Source organism: Lutra lutra, chromosome 5 (assembly GCF_902655055.1).
Source record: "Lutra lutra chromosome 5, mLutLut1.2, whole genome shotgun sequence".
NCBI classification, from domain to species: domain Eukaryota; kingdom Metazoa; phylum Chordata; class Mammalia; order Carnivora; family Mustelidae; genus Lutra; species Lutra lutra.
In genome coordinates, this window is record NC_062282.1 from 102089509 (window position 1) to 102108394 (window position 18886).

At 48.0% G+C, this 18886-nt stretch overlaps 3 protein-coding genes and 1 long non-coding RNA gene across 5 annotated transcripts in view; 3 read left to right on the forward strand and 1 right to left on the reverse strand.

Annotated features, from left to right (window-relative positions):
- The first annotated feature begins 509 nt into the window (after window positions 1-509).
- On the forward strand, window positions 510-11751 carry LOC125100333 (uncharacterized). The gene is made up of 3 exons (XR_007127503.1): window positions 510-579; window positions 9430-9645; window positions 11695-11751. It is a non-coding gene; the product is annotated as an uncharacterized LOC125100333 (long non-coding RNA).
- On the reverse strand, window positions 7387-17292 carry ENC1 (ectodermal-neural cortex 1). Of its 2 annotated transcripts, none has more exons than XM_047730475.1 (3): window positions 17154-17292; window positions 11739-13554; window positions 7387-7455 (listed from the first exon to the last, which is right to left on the reverse strand). In XM_047730475.1, the coding sequence occupies exon 2, from the start codon at window positions 13539-13541 to the stop codon at window positions 11772-11774; it is 1770 nt and encodes a 589-aa protein (XP_047586431.1). In that variant the 5' UTR covers window positions 13542-13554; window positions 17154-17292; the 3' UTR covers window positions 7387-7455; window positions 11739-11771. The 2 variants fall into 2 exon arrangements, with proteins under 2 accessions (XP_047586431.1, XP_047586432.1); XM_047730476.1 differs by lacking the exon at window positions 17154-17292 and adding an exon at window positions 16234-16332.
- LOC125101181 (uncharacterized) lies at window positions 15385-17222 on the forward strand. The gene is made up of 3 exons (XM_047731795.1): window positions 15385-15480; window positions 16501-16585; window positions 16702-17222. The coding sequence occupies exons 1-3, from the start codon at window positions 15385-15387 to the stop codon at window positions 17220-17222; spliced, it is 702 nt and encodes a 233-aa protein (XP_047587751.1).
- HEXB (hexosaminidase subunit beta) overlaps window positions 17246-18886 on the forward strand; it is a 68265-nt gene continuing 66624 nt past the window's right edge. The window contains exon 1 of the mRNA XM_047730477.1: window positions 17246-17373. Within this exon, the coding sequence (XP_047586433.1) occupies window positions 17279-17373 (95 nt within the window). The 5' untranslated portion in view covers window positions 17246-17278. The remainder of the gene's footprint in view (window positions 17374-18886) is intronic.

Genomic DNA, 18886 nt, shown 5'->3' on the forward strand with positions numbered 1-18886 from the left:
TTTTGAAAGACGGTGTTGATTAACCCCCACCTGTGTGCTCAGCAAGTGCACTCTCAGGAAGTCCCTGAAAGGGATGTGAAGTGGCCCACCGCCCACCAGACACATCCCCCTGAGGGTATCCTCCACCTTCTTCCTCTTTCTCCCTTCCTTTCCTTCACAGTGTACAAATGATTTCAAAATTCCAAGATTCATTCTTTCAAAATGGTTCTCCTGGCAGCGATGCCTCTGCCAGAATGTACGTGGGTGGCTGAGAGGGACAGGGGTGTTTGCAATTTAGAGCTTGTGTATGATTAGTTAGAACCTCAGAGACAGAGAGGTTTTTTGTTGTTGTTTTTTGTTTTGTTTTGTTTTGTTTTGAAGTAATCTCTGAGCCCAACATGAGGCTTGAACTCATAACCTGGAGATCAAGCTTCACAGCCAGGTGCCCCAAGAGACATTTTAGTTCTCACTTTGCAGGTGCCTAGTTTGTGTCCACCAAGAGGCTGATTTCATCTTCTTTGTGGTTACAGTGTTATGTGGAAACATTCTCTCAGCCCTTCCAGGATATCCAGTAAACAACCCCCCAGTGCCATCTAAAAGGTGGGTGTAAAATAACTTCTTGTAACAAAACAAATCATTTGATAAGGCAGGAGAAAGATTAGTGAGAGACTTTGCTGAAATTCCAACTGCCTTTCCTCGATGCAGACCTCCATCTTTCATCAGATAAAGATTAGGTTGCCAAGGAAACAGGACCAGAGAGGGAGAGAGAGAGAAACTTTGTCTCCTTTGGTTCTCCTGGAGTCACAAAGCAAGCTGGGCTGTAAACGGAGCTGGACAAGATTATGGTAGATTTATAATTTACTTAGTCAATTTACTTTTAATTCATAGTCATGCCTCGACATACATTTTTTCCCTCTGCAAGTTAGGTCTTAAACTTAGTGGTCCAATGTCTGACAAATAACAGAGCTTTAAAATTCATTGTCTGTGATTAAACTCAAATGCAGGACAGATGGCTTGTCTGAATACGTGTCAGACAGGCGAAGCACTTAAGATTTGTGACAGGCACGACCAGGAATTAACTGCTAAATTTTTGCATTTATTCATACATCCATGTGCACCATGAATATGGCTGTAAAAGTTACTTAAGTGTTCTCACTTTATTCAAAATATTCCCAAACAAAGCAACTGCTCTCCTTGTGGCAAACCAGATGCCCTAATCTCAACCCCATTAACTCAAAATTCATCTTTCTCCTACTCTACGTATTGTGCACATTTCATTCTATTCCGACATTCAGGATAAAACCGCCTCCCTCTGAACACCCAGTTTACCCAGAACCCACAGTATTGGTCCCCACTTCATTTTTATGAACCTTTTTATTGAAATATTTAATTATTTTACTGAACAAACACTTTGTCTGTGGACGTAAACAAAGACCAGCCACATGAGAGCAGGCAAAGGCTATTTATTCAGAGCTCACTCTAGCAAGAGTCAGCCACTGTCAGTGCATTTTGGCAGATACTCAAAGGGCACACTGAGGAGTGGGAAAGCTTTATAGGGGAGAAAAGGGAAGGCTTCAGAGATGCTCTGACTGGAGGCAGGTGGTGTGGGGAAGCTGTCGGTGGGCTAATTAAAAGTAGGGCATCCTGTGTGATGGTTAGGGGGCATACTGGACGGTTTCTGACTGGTCCTCGGTTGGAAGCAAGGACAAATATTAGGGAAGGTTTCCATTATCAACCAAAATCCTGGCCATTTTGAGCCAATTATCACATGGATCGTTGTTTGGCTGAATCAATTGCTAGAGAGAGTGGTCTGACTCCCACAGGTCTGACTAGTCATTGCAGCCCAGCCACCATAGATTTTGGTCTCCTGAACTGGTTGCTGCAGATCACGGGTCAGAGTTCTCTTCCTGTTACTCTCTGGCTATTGTCCGTCGTATATTCAGTCTTTCAGTAAAGAAAAGCTGTACGAGTAGAAGCGTACACATAGCATAAGCCTGTGCAGTTCAGTGAACTATCAAATGTAACGACCACTGGGGGAGGCAGGGGCATTTATTTTTAAATTCTCCACAGTCTTATCTTCAGAACACATCGTCAAGGAACATTTTGAGTCACATGTAGAGTCCTTCCATGTGCTTCTTTAGTTCTCAGGTCTGAGGGCAGGACTCTCCAGCTGCAGAGTCCTTGGCTCTTCTAAAGTCAAGGCTTCCTGGACATGGTGGACGCAAAGAGCCCTGGGTTAGCCACAGCCAGCCTCAGCCCTGTGAGTCACTTCTCCTCTACATTCCTGGATGGAGAGGAGCAGGTTGGAGAGCATGCCTTAAAACCCAGGCTCCACCACTCCCTTGGGCAAGTTAGATAATCTCTCAAAACCTGTTTCTTCATCTACAAAACGAGGGTAATAGCAGTGCCTACCATCAAGGTTGCTATGAAGACAGAATTACGTGATGGGCATCCAGACCTTGAACACAAGCCCTTACATGGAACAGACGCTCAGATTTAGCAGAGGTATTTCACCCAGTAGTGTTGAAAAACCGATGGCTGAAAACCAGTGAGAACCTACTATGTGCCAGGCACAGAGCTTAGTGCTTTCTCTTAAATTTATGGTATTATTAAATCTTCCTATTAGAGAATATGAATCTGTTTTTTATAAATGAAGGAGCTGAGGCTTGGAGATATTAAGAAAGCTCTGCATTGGGGCAGCTGGTGACTCCATTGGTTGAGCCCCTGCTTTTGGCTCAGGTCAAGATCCCAGGGTCCTGGGATCGAGCCCCGCGTGGGGCTCCCTGATCAGCAGGAAGCCTGCTTCTCCCTCAGCCTCTGTCTGCTGCTCCCCCTGCTTGTGCAGGCTCTCTCTCTTGCTCTCTCGCTCTCTCTCCTGTGTCTCTCTGTGTGTCAAAAAAAAAATTACCAACTTTTGTTGTGAGGACTAAGAAATGATTGTGAAGCATGTCCTTAGCATAGTCCCAGCACATCGTAATCACTCAATCAACGGGGCTACGGTTTAGAGTTACCCTTTGATTATCCACCAGAACAGATGCTGTGCAGTTTCCAATCCATCCACCCTGCCTTTCATCCTCACTAACAAAATCACATTTCTGTGTGGGGTGACAGTGTGTCCCAACGAAAATAGCCCTCTCCTCAGTATCCCTTAGTTCCATGGAAGGTCACATGACCCGGTAGTGGCCAACCATAGGTAAGTGTAAATCTCCTAGGTGGGTCTTTCGGGAAAACTATTACTGTCCCAAGAGAAGGGAAGAGCTTCATCTGACACATACTTATTCCCATTTAAGTCTGTCCTCATTTCTGCTGTCCTGAAAGCCATGAAAGCAGACACGAGAACCAAAAATCATGTCCAGGATGGCAAAGCGGGTGCAGCCTCAGACCTCCATGGCCTCGTGGGGTAGCCGTGCCACCACGGACTGGCAGCTTCCCAGCAGTTTCATCACTGTGGTTAAACCCCTCTCGTTGCCAGATTCCCCTTACATGCAACTCAAGGCAATCCAAACCAATACCTCCACCATTTAGGGCAACTGGAATGTAGGAATGAAATGAAATTTCCAAATTAGCGAAAATTAAGGATTTGAAGTAACTTCTTTACCCCAATCTGTCTCCATGTCCCAAGTGAGATGATAAAAAGAACTCCAGAGATTGAAAGGCAGATTTCCAATCATCTCTCTAGGAAACATTTCCAACCCTTCTTAAGATTAGCATCAGGGCTTTTTTGAACATCCGAATCCCATGTGTCAACACTTTTTTTTTTTTTAAGATTTTTATTTATTTATTTGATAGAGATCATTAGCAGGCAGAGAGGCAGGCAGAGAGAGAGGGGTTAAGCAGGCTCCCCAATGAGCAGAGAGCCTGATGCGGGGCTTGATCCCAGGACCCTGGGATCATGACCTGAGCTGAAGGCAGAGGATTTAGCCCACTGAGCCACCCAGGCGCCCCTCAACTCTTTCTAACTCTAACCTAGCTGCTAACTTTCCCTTCTTCCCGGTCCTATGGTGCTGTATACGGTGTCATCAGTGGGGTTTCCATGGGGCATCAGCACTGTGCCTATGGGATCTGAAGACTCCCAAGTGCTTGGCACTCGACCAGACTCACCCAGCACAGAACTGGATGATCTTTCTATAAAACCTGAGGCATCTGCTCTGGCATTTTGGTGAAAGTCCAAAGGCTGTAATTGCATTCTGTCTGCTTATGGGCTCTCCTAGAGTTCTAATTAGGTTGTATTTATTTTCTATCCAAAAAAAAAGACTACGCCTGACATTGCTCTACACATTAGAAGAGCAAGGGGCCCAACCCAAGCAATAAAGGAGCATCTTCTTGTGACAGGAAGTGATCATGTTTACCCTGGGCCAGCCGGAACAGTGGCTTTCACCTTGGAAGGAGCTATGTGTATCAGAGGGGTTAAACTTGAGGTTTTCTATGCCGTGACAGGGAAAATATATGCATAGATTCCCACGTATTTCAATGATTGCTAAGGCAGATCAGATGAAAAGGGGATTGCACTCCTGCCCCTTCTCTCACAGCTTCCCTCTCAAAATATAGCCCACACAAGGATGCTAAAAACTAAATTCCTTCTGTATACTACCTGTGCTGTCTTACCATCACGTGGTATGTGATTTTTAATATTCTAAGCTATGAATAACTCAGAACTGAGGTGTTCCACACTGCTTCAGGAAACATCCTTCACAGCCAAAAATTTTAATTATTCAACAGGCAAAACCGCTTTCCAGAATGTATGTGACTAGATGGGAAGATAAACACGTTCAGAAAATATCTGCAATGATCCTCATGTTCATTAAACTACAGAAGGCACCAGTTTTCGGCAGATTAAATTATGTCGTATTAAAATAAAGACTCACACACACAATGAAGAGAAAATCTCTAATAATTTATTTGACCTTCAGTTTCACATTGTGAAAAAAAAATAACAGTTTTACAAAACCTCAAAAATGTAGTAGTAGCAAACAAGCACATATGAACATGAACACTTTACTTCAACTTACACAGAGTTTTGTACGTGAACCACATATTCAATAGCCAAGAGAGGGATATTATTCAGCTCTAATCACTCTTATTCAGACAGGTGTCAAGCCCAGAGAAAAGGGGGCTACACAATTATACCAGAAGTGGAAGGCTGCCCTTTGTTATCTGTTTCCACAGCAACCAGCCCACAGAATAAGAAGAACCTTCTCTGTCTTACGCCAAGGTTTTTGTGTGCACTGTGCTGTGAATTGTATTTGCTTCAAAGTGGGGGACGTTTCACAGGGTGAGAATGGTCAAGTAGTGAGCCCAAATGCCTACATCAATTCAAAGAGCGGGAGTCCAGAAAGTTCCCTGCAGGCTGGGGGCCCACCCTGACCACGGCTCCCTCTGGCTCACACACAATAATTAATAGAGGATTCAAGGACAGACCACAACTTTGAAACAGCTGCAGAAAATTCACCCTGCTTTCAGAAGTCACGCAGTGACACACACACACACATCTCGGCAGATTTGCATTATAAACTAGAGAGCCGTAGCTTTGCTACAATATAATGCCAACGCGATGCCGCCAGGGTACAATCAGACATTTGCATTGCTTAGAACACATCTAGGAGCGAGGGACTGACTGCTGCAAAGTATTGTGATGCTTTTATCCCAATGGCTCATTTATTTTGGTCCAGCTATAGCCCACTTACTCATGGCACAAATGGATATGTACAATTAGTCTAAAGTATTCAGGTAAAGAGAAATGTTAAGGATTTATCTGTCACTAGACAATGCAAACACACTCACAATGTAAAAGGTTGTTACCGGTCTTAAGCCCTATTTTCTAAACTACGGTAATGTGAGAAACATCGATGAAAGCGGTGTTTGAGTTGCAAACTCTGGTCTTCCCCAGACACCTCTGAGCAAACACCTAACTGAGTCTAGCACTAATACCTATCACGACACACAGTTAGGAAACAAGTGCTCAAACTAGCAAAGAATGTATTCACAACAGATTCCCAACGATCCCGGAACACCTCTCAACAGGGGCCACTGCTCATCATTCTTTGGTGTTTCCCGGCCAAACGGGTCACTTTGGCGCACCAAAGAGTTCTTTCTTAGAGACTTACCCGAGGGGGAGCACTGAAGTATACACTGTCCCAACGTGAATATGGTCTTAGAGAACTCCTAATACTTGCTAAATGGTGCATCAAGAAGAGAGAACAATGAATCCACCGGGTTCAAGCAAATCTGGTGAGTGAATTCATTGACGTCTGTGACAACTCAGCTTTTTCCTGTTAGCTGTGGGTATGGCGAAGCATTCTCACAGGGTAATAAATAAATAAATAAACTTTGGACACTGCCTTTAACCTGTGCCCTATATACAGAACTATTCCATAGAACTTTCCAGGATTTCAGGATTTTACACAAAGAAAAGAACTGCAAGGCGACTTGGTCCTTTCCAAATTTCAGTAGCTGAGATTGAAGCGTGTGACTCAGACAGGAACAGGGCAGTGAAGCTCTCCCTCACCCCATGAGCCATCAGCATACCAGACCCCATGAAACCCCATTACAAGTTAGTGAGTCTAAGAAAAGTGACCTCCATGCTTTCTCTACCTCTAGGATGTAATCTGTTTCTGTCTTGTACTCCTTCCCTGCCTTGACATTTACAAAATCCCCCCTTCCCAACCCACCCTCCAGTTATGCTCCAAATTGTAACACCCAAGTTTTCATTTTTGTGCAGCAAAGCACTTCACAACAGCCACAAAATTGTGCAAAACATACAACCATTCACACACCCATACACGTGAAGACAATCGTAAGCATCGTTTCAGCATGCAGGCATCAAACAATAAATAGCTAAATCTACGACAAATTTCTTAACAGCCAAGGGAAAGTTTAAAGTCACTTATAAATAGAAAAGAACATCTACCAAACGCCTACCAACAACGTCCCCATTGTTCAGAACCTTCCTGGGGAGCTCAACCCCTCAGAGATTAGCGGAGAGTCCAGCAGTCCTCACTCTGTGGCCAGCCAAGCCAGCTTCCCTCCTGGCCCCACAGTTGGGCTTTCAATCTCCAACAGCAGCTGGTGTGGAGGCTTCAGGCTTGCTCCTCAGAGAGGTAACAACCATTTCAAATTTTACACATAAATGGTGGAGCCCATGGAAATCAAATGCTGAATATGGTACAGCAAGGGAAAAGGGCCGGCTTTTCTCTCCCTTTGAGGGGCTGATTAACGCTGACATTAATCCACAATTACAAGACAAGGACTAGATCACAGGTTCGTTCATTCATATTTAAACCATGTGCTACTTGCACTGAAAATCCCACCCCCTCCCCTACCCCCTCCTTCATGTCCAGTTAGAGAATTTACAAGGTGCAATGCATTGTATCAGGAGTCTTGTAGCAACTTCTTTTCCTTCTTCTTTTCTCTCTCTTCATTAAATTCGACCTCTCCAAAGTAGAAAGCTCATTTTGTCTCACCAAGTGATGGAGCGAGCTAAAACAGAGGGAAAAAAAAGACTCATTAATAGCCTTGAAATCTTAAAAAAAAAGAAAATTAAAATCAGCACAGAGCTGGTCAATAATGCTTCTAAAAGTCTTAATTATGTCTTCAGTAGCAAGTGTGCAAAAATTAAGGGCATCCATGTGCGTGCACAGATAGAGATGATTGGCTCCACAGAAATGATGGTGTCCAAAGAAAAAAATCTTCATTTCTCTACTAAACCTTCAACCTCTCTCTCTCTCTCTCTCTCTCTCTCTCTATATATATATATATATATATATATATATGCAAATGCAAACTTCTACATCTAGGTGCTGCTAGGAGTTGTCACCTTCTGCTACCAACATTCATCCTTCATCATGGTTAAACAGAGCCACTGAGAAGTGATCACCGGAGGGTCAAAACAAGATTCCTGTGTAAAACCTCTTTGGCCCATTTACCATAAAGGACTCCAAAATCAATTTATTCACCATATAGAAGGCAGACATATTAATCCTCTTACCGAAATGCATCTCTGGGGGCACCTGGGTGGCTCAGTGGGTTAAGCCTCTGCCTTCGGCTCTAAGTCATGATCTCAGGGTTCTGAGATCGAGCCCCGCATCGGGCTCTCTGCTCGGCAGGGAGCCTGCTTCCTCCTCTCTCTCTGCCTGCCTCTCTGCCTACTGTGACCTCTATCTGTCAAATAAATAAAGTCTTTAAAAAAAAATTTAAAAAAAAAGAAATGCATCTCTGCTATTCAGTATGGCAGAAATCAGTCTTGCTTCCTTTCACACGACAACATCGCAGGCCTCCACGGCCCAAGGCTGGAGAGTTTATTCTCCAAGTTCATCAGTCTGTGCTTGGGAGATGCCAGCTATGGTACGCAGTTATTATCTGCAGAATCTGCCGACATCAAGCATGAATAGAAATTCAAGGTGCCCTAACCACAAAGCCTGCACATTTCACGGGAGTGGGTGTTTCCCCACGCGACCCACCCTTCCCTTCTCGTGGGTCTATCTTTGATACAAGGAAATTCTGCAGAGAGCCTGTCTCCCCAGCATTCACCCTATTTGTTCCTAGAGCACATTTCCAGCCCTAGTGGAGGAATCTCATCCCTGCTGCTAACTCTAAGTGGAGACAAAGGGAATTCAGGAGGGGCCCCTTGTTACTTGCATTGAATTCTTCTTGCTTTTGTGTGTCCAGAAGTCTGATTCATTTCATTAGTTGTTTCTTTTGGCAGTTTCCGAACAGTGATTCAAGCTTGCAAGGCATTCCTTAGACTACAGTGTCACTCTCCCACCCCCACCTCCCGGGAACCTATATATCAACATTAGGCCAAAAGAATGCATTTTGTAACTGTAATAATATGAAATTTCGTGATGGTACATACACAAACAGGAAAAAGAAGGAAAGAAAGAAAGGAAGAAAGAAAGAAAGAAAGAAAGAAAGGCTCTAAAAAGGGAAAGAAACATAGGCACATCCGAGATCCAAGTGCTGTCAGGTTGGGGCCACACAGCGCCATGAAAATGGGAGAGTAATCAAAAGTAATTTCCTTTCTGTCCTTCCCACCCACTGACAGAGCAGCAGGAGACAGTTAAAATCCCCCGGGTAAATGAGCTTTTAGACCTTAAGGAAACTTCTTGTTAACACCATATTAATTCCGTTAGCACCTACATTTCAAGATCAAAGAGATGTCCTGGAAGGTTCCGCAGCTTAGGGCCAATACCTGCACAGCTCCTCTTTTAAAGTCACTCTATCCCGCTGAAGTGTTTTAACACTCTCTTATGTGTAGAAAACTCTGGAAACTTAAACCAACACGCTCCCTATCAGAAACCACAAGACAGGCTTTGATCAGAACCACCCCACCCTTTGTGAAGGCGAACCAGCCGGTCGAATTCCCGTTGCTCTGTTCTCCCCTGGCTGGCAGCACCCAGGGCGGGGAGGTGGTGTTTCCCATGTGACCTAACACTTTATTTGCTCGGTTCCCAGGGACCGGAAGTGTGCGATTAGGTTCAAACACCCAGGACAGGGCGAATTCAAGTGTTTGCCAACATCCTCTGGGCTGCCAAAGGAGGCACCAACAATGAAGAACGAAGATAACAAGCGGATGATAATCAAAGAAGCCTCACTTTCCTGCCACACACAGAGCTAATTCCGTGGCTGGCTGGGGTCTCCAATGAAGGAGGAAAGAAACCTCAGAGCAAGGTACTTTTCTCCCCCTTTCTCCCCTCATCTATCAATTCACCCAAGTCTGAACCAGGACTGAGCTCGGAGAAGCCAGATTTAAATCAGTCATTGGACAAAGGACAGATCTGAAGTCCAGGACGGTCCAGAGTCCACAGTTTCGAACCAGAATGCACACGTGGTCTCTTCCTGCCTCTGCTTCCTTACCTTGCTCCAAAGGGGCCAGCCCATCTGCCAGTGACCATTCTGAGGTACCACCACCATCACTGGCAATTTTTTAGGCTCTCCTATGCAAATACAGTCAGTTCTGGGCTAACACCAAATTCAGTGTGCTCTTAATTGATGCTTTTGCCCAGAAGGTTCTTTAAACCTGCTTTAGAGGTGAGTCACACACTCATATCGCAGATGAAATAACCACGTTCAGAGCATTTGTTTACTCAGGATTACTGAGATGCTAGCAAGTCTGCAAAAACCAGTTTGGTGTGGGACGCTGTCAGCCCGGTCGCTCCCCACAGGAGGTTTCTACTGTTCCAGCTCCTTTGAGGGAGTTTCATTCCAAGGTTACATCCTATTACTGAGAACTGTACTAACTGTTAGAGGCTAGAGGAGACAACTGAACCAATGAAAAAACCAGAAAGATGAATCATAACAGTGAGGCCAACTTTAGCGGTGTTTGAAAAGGAGCTGTAAGAAAGGTGGAAAGAAAAGACAAATGTGTCAAAACCCCTCTTTGCTTAGCTCACAAAGACCCCTAGATTTCCCCTTTTCCCCCCTGAAAATCCTCTTCGAGAATGTGAAATGTACTAAGGAAAACAGAGTCAAAGTCTCTAGGTAATGAGCAACTTTTCATGATACTTCCTCCAAAGTTTTCATTTTATTCTCTTATTATTAGTAATAAGCCCATGCATTACCAACCAAAACAAACCAACACATTCCACGTGCCCCGTGCTACACTCAGAAACGCTTAAGTGGTTCCTGGGGCCAATACTAAAGATGCTTTAGGGCAGCAAAGCGCCATTAGCTTCGCGAACACTGAACTGTGTGGGCCTATTAATTATTTGAGCCAAGAGTATTATATACTCGTAAGTACACAAGGCGACCATTATGGACTCAGATATATGACACAGAAAGACAACTTTTGTTAGCCCTGACAATAGGGTCAGCCTGTCTGATTAACTCTGAAAGGCCGCAGTGGAAGGCCATCTAGAGGTCTCAGCATGCCACGCATCTGACAAATTTATACAATGCAGGTGCGACTTTTACAAGGATAGACCTTGATTTCCCTCTGAGGTTGGTTAGTCAATGCCCGAAAAGGGGCCTTTCCCCCCCTCCAAGGGAAAAAAAATTTTTAAATATGCAATAAAGAATCTGGGAGGGAACAAACCAGGGATAAACTTAAGCTTTCAGTTTTTTACACCCTACTTCATTCCAGAAAAGGTTGGAGGGATCTAAATTTGATTATCAATAAATTATCTCCTGGGCTGAGACGGATATGAGGCTCTCTGGTTTCTTAAGGAGCAGTTCAACCCGAAGCTCCAGTGCCCAGGTTGATTTCTTGACCAACTCTTCCACCTCCAAAGCCCCATGACTTGGGCAACTGACTTAACCTCTGTGTGCATCAGTTGTTTTCATCTATAAAATGCTCTAGTATGATAGCTCACGAGGTTGTTGTCAGGATCACATGAAATGATCCGTGTGAGACATGTGGCCCGGCTCCAGGCAGGCAGGGAGGGCTCCGTCAACATTAGCTGGCATTATTAACCCTGGGTAGGGGTTCTCCACCCGGCTGTCCTATCTGAATCACTAGAAAGCTTTCTAAAAATACTGATATGCCTGGGACCCACCCGGACCAAATGAAATCAAATCTCTGGGAGGGCCAAATTTGAAAAGCTCTTGGGGGGAGCAGGAGGATCAGTCAAGACTGAGAACCGCTGGCTTTTCTGAGGGGTGGGGGGTTTGCAGCTGTGGGCAACACAAGTGTGCTCAGTTCTGGGGTGCAAATTCTTTTAAAGATTCTGTGGACCTACTTCTATGGGCTGAGTTACAATGATCACATCTCGGTCTCCACAGGTAGCTTAATGACACGCCTACTTCCAGCCACACTGACTTCTTACCTCACGCTCCCCTTCTCGAAGAGGTACTGCTGTCTAAGAAGGCAGATGCTTCCAGGTGCTGACAAATGCGGTAGGAATCAGCGAGTATGGGACTGTGGTGATGCTGTTCCACACGTCTAATGTCGGGTCGTAACAGTCCAAAGTTTTGCAGCGCTGAATGCCGAAGTACCCGCCCACCACATAGAGCTTGTTTCCGGATGCCACAGCGTGACAGCTCATGCGCTTGGCTGTCACATCTCCCACCTTGGTCCACTGGTAAGTCTCACTGTTGAATTTGTAAGCAGAGCAGGCGGAGAACTCCGTGTCTCCCCCCATAATAAAAATCTGGTTCCCCAGCACCGCTGCTGCTGTGTAACGCCAGGGTTGGGGACAGGTGGCTGGGACCGTCCACCTGTTCTCGCACTGATCATAACACTGAACTTTAGGGAGCTTGTCATGACTGACGCTGGTACCTCCGAAAGCAAACAGCTTGAGCTTGGCGCTCACCACGGCTGCATTGCTAACGCCTTCTCTGAGGGGGGCCACCATGGTCCATTTGTTGGTCGTGGGGTCATAGTGTTCTACTTGCTTTAGGGAGACTGAGGGGGAGGCTGGGAGACAGCCCGTTGCAGCTGTGTGCCCCCCAACCACATACAGGCAGTGCTTTAGTTCAGCAGAGCCGTGGCCGAACCTGGCCACCAGCATGGGGGCAGCTTTGGACCACTCTTCATGCAGGGTATCATAAACCCAGACATCTTTTGAGACTCCGTTTTCAGACCCCCGCCCCCCGGTAATGTACACTTTGCAGCCAATTGCACATGCACTGAACTCTTTTCTTGGGCTGGGGATGTCAGCCTTGGGAATGATCTCTTTGGCCTTCTGGTCTACCAGATACAGCTTGTCGCACATGAAGGTCTGCCCACCCAAGAGGAAGAGAGCATGGCCAGTCTTCCGAGGCCGGGCACAAAGGCTGGTTACCACGCCGTCATTCTGCAGGATTTTTAGTTTGCACCTGATGGCCTCTTCCACGATCTCCTTGCTCTTTCTCTGCTTGGTAATGAGTTCCTCCATGGCCACGTTCTCCATGAGATAAATGGCTGGCAGGAGAGCCAGCCTCACTGTCTGCAACAGCTCTGGGAGGTAGCAATAGCGCTTCTTCAGGTCGTAGCTGATCCAGTTAATTGCAGACTCGTACACAAGCCTTTCATCTTCTGTCTCCAGCTCTTCACTGGACAAGAGTTGCACTACCATGTCCTGGGGCAGCTGGAGGAAATCTTCGTTCTTCCTGATGGTCTGGAAATTGCTGAGACACATTCTCCAGGATAGCTCGTACAGCTTCGTGCACTGGTGCGCGTCAGAGAGCAGCAGCATGCCCAGGCAGTTGGTGGGATGCAGATTCTTTTCCAGGAACTCCGCACACGCATCCCGGATGTCCTGAAACTCCAGCATGTCGCCAGCTTCCAGAAGCGATTCTGCGTTTTCTTCATTGATAATGACCCGGGAGGAGTACGCATAGTCGAGCAGCAGCTCCAGAACTTCAGGGTGGATGGAGTTGTCGAAGTTGACCTCACTGTCCTGGCTCTCTTTCAGGCCGCCGCTGAACATGGCTTCAAAGTAGCGGCTACATGCAGCCAACACTGCCCGGTGACAGGGGAAGGTCCTGTTCCCAGCATGGAGAAGGACATCCGTGAAGAGGCGCTGCTGGCGTAAAAGGTTCAAGTGTGTGAGGACACTGTCGGCATAGGAAGACTTGTGAAACAGGTAGATGTTAATGGAGCCACTGCTGGCCCTGGACTTGCGGTTCTCATGCACACTGACTGACATTTTGTTTCCACTCCTGAAACCAAAACAAAACAAAACAAACCATTGAACGTGATGCTCCTGATGTTCAGAACGGCAGAACAAAGCCAAACAAATCGCTGTGAACAGAGAAAACAGAACACTTTGCCGCCTACCGCTCGGAATAATGGATAGCCGTGCCTGTACAAAGTCAGAGACAAGCACCTATAAGGAAAGGCATTCACTGTAACACTGCTGAGCTATTTGAACACGGTTTTAAAAAAAAGAAAAGAAAAGAAATCGCTGCTTGCAAGCAGGTTCATCTTGGAAAACCTGACTGCCAACTTCCAGGATATTGAAGTCCTTGAGAATGTCAACCAGCAAAGCCCAAGATGAGGGAGGTTTCACTCTCACAGCTCCCTGCACTTGTCCAGCTGATTCACTGTGGGCCACTTAAAATGCCGGGCTTCCAGCTCTCGTAACGCCAGGCCGGGCACCAGCTTTTATGTCCCATGCAACATAAAGCCATGTGTAAAACAAATACCTACTAATTAATTCCATTAAGAATTCCTTTAGTAAGATCCACTCTCCCTGTGTATCACAGTAAATGGGCAATGGAACCTTAAAATCATAGGCTTAGGCCATCTTCTTCCATAATCAGGTCTTTACTGAAATGTCACAAATGACTTCTAACCAGACAATTCTACCACGCCAGAGTCCTCAAAGGGCACTAGTATGAACATTACCATATATTGATCAGCAGGCTTTTGTGGAAACACAGAACAGATTCTAGCCATGGTCACCACCTATCTTTCTTGCTCTGGACAGCTTCCAAAACGAGGATTTGCACACATAAAAGGAAGACTATTTTGAGTAGCATACTCATCACTGCTGTTTTTCTGTTCTTCCTGCTTTATATCAATTCTTGGAAAACTGGTTGCAAGAACAAAGGATCTATCCATCCCTCTCTTTCGCTTCAACAGTGCAGGACCAGGATGGTTCTTGTGTACCTGCAAACACTGGCACGTGCATAGAAGGAGTTCAAAATGCAAACCCTGCTTTATGTAAATCAAAAGCACTCAAACCTATGTGCATATGTGCGTGCGTGCGTGCGTGCGTGTTGCCAGCCGCTGTAAATTTAGGGCCACCCTGGAATTTATTTGCTGACTAAAGTACTTTTGAAATTATAGCAAAATCTAATGCTGTCTTGGGCTTTCTTCAGTAAGTAAACCACAGGTTAAAAACATAGGACATACCTATCACCTATCTTCAAAAATTGGATCACATGCTTTTCTTTTTTGTTAACCCTATCCTTCTGTTACTTCAAAAGACTAAAGCCTCTAAGAACCTGCCTGTCAAAGGATTCCTAAGGAAGCTGTTTAGGCCAGGAGGGTAAACAACTGTGTAAGTTACAGTATCTGTTTCAAAACACAGAACAGCTAGTTTTTACAGGCAGCTGAAACCTACCGCTGCCTCGTTTCCTTCCACCCCTCAGACATGTATTTTTTTAGTGTATAGTGCAGTAATTGCTAATAGACGGAAAGGAGCGATTTTCCATGGATTCCGGGGCTACCTACCAAGCAGCCCTTCCTGACCAGATGTGGCACAGCACAGCTCACAACAAAGGCAGGTGCCAACTGGGCCCCGGACACATGGGCCACAGAGCATTAGGTGATGCAACTTGTTTTTTTTCTTTTGGAATGTAACTTTTCACTAGCATAAACAGGGCTTAGTGGAAGACAGTAAGTAACAATGTTCTAGGGCTCTGGTGTTAGGAAGACAGCTTTAGTGTCCATAGCAACTTGAAGACAGGACAAACAGTAAGGTGCCCCCCCCATCACCCTTACCTCAAGCAAAGCCACAGTCTAGTCCACCCGAACCATGAACCATGCCCCCAGTGCTGCGAAGAACCACCAACTCCACCTATGTGAATGCACCAGGTCTCCAAAGGCTTAGAACACAGATCAGCATCCCTGATGCTGAAGTACTTTGAGGAAGGTTTTAAGCTTAAACCTCAAAAGATGCTGTGAACACTGCGATACCTTATATAGAAACTTGCCAACATTCCAAATGAGTAGTTCTGCTTTCTTTTTTTTTTTTAAAGCTAATGCTTCCAAAGCACCCTTAAAGGCTGCCTTCTCTCAAGCGAAGAGTGAACACACCTCTAGCTGAAGAATGAGGCTCCCTGCACCAGGTACAGGACACCACAGCGCCTCCACACTGAGTGGGAATCACACTGGGGCCCAGAGTATGTTTCCCTGAGCCTTACATGCCAGACAGGGTAAAACAACATTCACAACGAGGCTTACATGTAAGGAAACAGTTTGTTTTGAAGACCTGAGGATATAGGACCTGCATCCCTATGCCTCCTGTGTTTATGCTTCTGCGTTTTCCCAGGCTGGCCCACAAAACCAGAAGGAAGAGGCTAGCCTGTCATCTTAGATACCACCCAGATGGAGAAGTGTGTCACAGGCAAAATCCAACATTCCTACAGCAGTACTTACTTAAAATAAAAGGTAAACTTAAAGACCCAAGGGAGACGACTTGCTTTCTTGTTTAAAACTATGCAAACATCAAAATATCAGCAGAAGCCATTTATACAGTCACTAAACACACCTTCTAAAATGAATCACCCTTCTGGCATTTTTTAAGCCCTCACAGAAATATCTGTATGCCAAGTAAGTAGCCAAAAAAGAAAAGAAAAGGGAAAAAAAAAAAAAGCACACGTATACTTAACCTGTGTATATGAAGAAGACGGAGAAAGGGCTGCTATTACCGTGAACATCAAACGGGCTTCTCGCTACAGTAACTTCAGTTCACTTAATGCTCCTTACTCAAGCCCTGCTGCCAATACTCTGCGTCCCGTCACATCTTACGTTTTCAACCTGGTCTCAACGCACTCAACGGAGAAACGAGGCAGACCTTCTGGGGCACTTACCTTACTGATAACAATGGAAGGACATTAGAAAGGCTCTGTTAACAAGAAAACCAACCGACCATACAGCCCTCTATAACATTTGCAACGCTCTTCAACACGCTGGCCATACGTGTGCGGGCAACACGAAATTACATGCCCAACAAGTTTCAAGGTTCGTCTCCACCACGCCCACCCATTCCTGTCCTTTGAAACTCATAGTGTCACACTAAAGGCCAAATACTTGCACGAGAAGAAACTGATTTTTCATAGTTTTCATTCATTCCCCAGACATTCCGCCGCCGCGAGCGTGCCCTCACGAAGCGTGTGTGCTCGGGACTCCGGCGCGCCCCTGTGCCGGGTGGTGTGCAACGTGGGCCAACAATCCCGGGCGCCCGGCCTTGGGGGCTGCGAAGTGCGAGGCAGAACGACAGCCAACCCCAGTGAAGCGCCGCTTTGGGCGGAGGACCGAGACTCATCCCTCCCCGGCTCGGCTCCCTGATTCCCAGAAGCTCGCCCGGGAGCCGGCGAGCCGGACCAGAGGAGATCCCTCCGGCGACTGCCAGCGTCTGCACGGTGCGGGAGGGCAGCGGCGGCCACCGAGGTCTCCGCCCGGAGAACAGTTCCCCGACCTCCGCCCAAGTCGGAGTTCCGGACTCCGGGGCGAACACACCCCCGCAGGCCGAGCGGCCGGGGTAAGCCGCGGCGGCCGCAACAGGTCCGGGGCAGCGGGGGAAACTTACGGCGGCGTCGACCGGCGTCAGGCAAGACCAGCTGCGTTCTCGCCTAGGTCACCGCGCGGGAGGCGATAAGGCGGACGTCTCAGCCCCGGAGAGCGGCGGCGAGTGCCTAGGCGAAAGGAGCGCGCATGGGGCGCCCGCCGGGGAGAGGACAGCGCCTCGCGAACCCCACGCCGCGGACTCCGCTCGCGACCCGCGGAGCGTCTCCCGGAACGCGTCTCGGGTAAGGAGAGCGAGCCTTTGGCCGCCGGCGCCGCGCAAGGAGGCAGGCTGGGCACTCCGAGGAGTGAGCTAGAAAGCGCTCGTGCGCGCCGGCGGCCGCCTGGCGTCTGGACTTGGTCTCCGCAGCGCCACCGCCGCGCCGCCTCCTCTCTGGCTGCCCAAGCAGTCTGCGCCCAGCGGCCGCGGGCCGGGCTATAAGCGGCGCGGCGCGGCGGGAGGGGAAGGGGGAGGAGACGGTGCGGATGCAGAGTGACACCCGGGGAAGGAGGGAGGAAGCGCATGAATGCCGCCCGCCGAGGAGGAGGAGGAGGAGGAGGAGGAGGAGGCGGCGACGGGGAAGAGCTGGAGAAGAGCGTGTCGGGGGAGTTAATCGAGAGAGGAAGCGGGGGGGGGGGGGGGGGGGGGCTGCGGAGAGTGGAGAGAGACAAAGCGGACACGGTGCTTAAGCCACTAGCAGCTGCAGTCCTCAGGGACCGCGAGTAGAGCAAGTTTGACCAGGTCCGAGTGCCTGCGCCTCTCCGGCCCAGCACGGTTAAAGGACAGTCCCGGAGCTCAGAGACCCTTGGCAGTGGAGGCGCCCGGCTGCGCGCTCCGCGACGCCGGAGTCCGCGAGATGCTCAGGATTGGGGAGCGAGGGGCGAGCTGGGGGTCCGCCGCACGCGCCCTGGGCGCAACACCTGGAACGAGGAGAGGGGCAAGGGCAGGGGCACAAATTTGGTCACTGCGGGGACACTGCGGGTTGGGCAGAGCCGGGCCCTCGGGCTTCTCGCCGGCGGGGGCAGACAGACTCGAGCCCCTGGCGTTTCCCTTGCGTCCTGCCTCCCCGCCCCAGCGGGTGCGGCACCCGCGGCCGGACTCTGCCCCACGGCGCCGGGAGCAGCAGCCGCGCGGCGCTGTCCCGCCGGGCGCACACCACGTGCTTCGCAGCCAATCGCGGCCGGCGCTTGATTCAAAGCGAGCTCCTCAAAGGAGCGGCCCCGCCGCCCCCTCTCCCTAGCGACAGAGCTCTGTCGTCCGCTGGACTGGGCCCTTCCTGTCTTTATCGGTCTGTCGTGTGAGTTTGGAGTTCGGCAAAGAAATGGCCCAGCACATGGGTCTGAAGCGCCGCGTGCCAGGGGAAAGGAGGGCGATCCGAAAAATCATCTCGCATGGCGATCACTCTTGACCAAAGCCATTTTTGATCTTTGCACTGAAAGCTGTATCTCCTCTGGGACCTAAAACGCCTGTTTGGTTTTTATTAGATATTTGGAATAAAATCTATGAAGGAACGGTAGAGATCACCCCCCCGCCCCCAGCCATCTCCTTTTGCAGGTTAGGAAACTGAGGCCCAGGGAGTTGTGAATTGTCACAGGGCCCCTTAGCAGAGGCTCTGTTCTGCAAGCAACTCAAGTAGGGATCCACCGAAGAGTTTTCTCCCTGCCCCAACTCTCCCACCTCCTAGCTTTCCTCTAAACACTAGATGGATAAATGCTTCAAACAGGCTGAAGAGCCTCCACCTAGCGCTCCCCGTATCC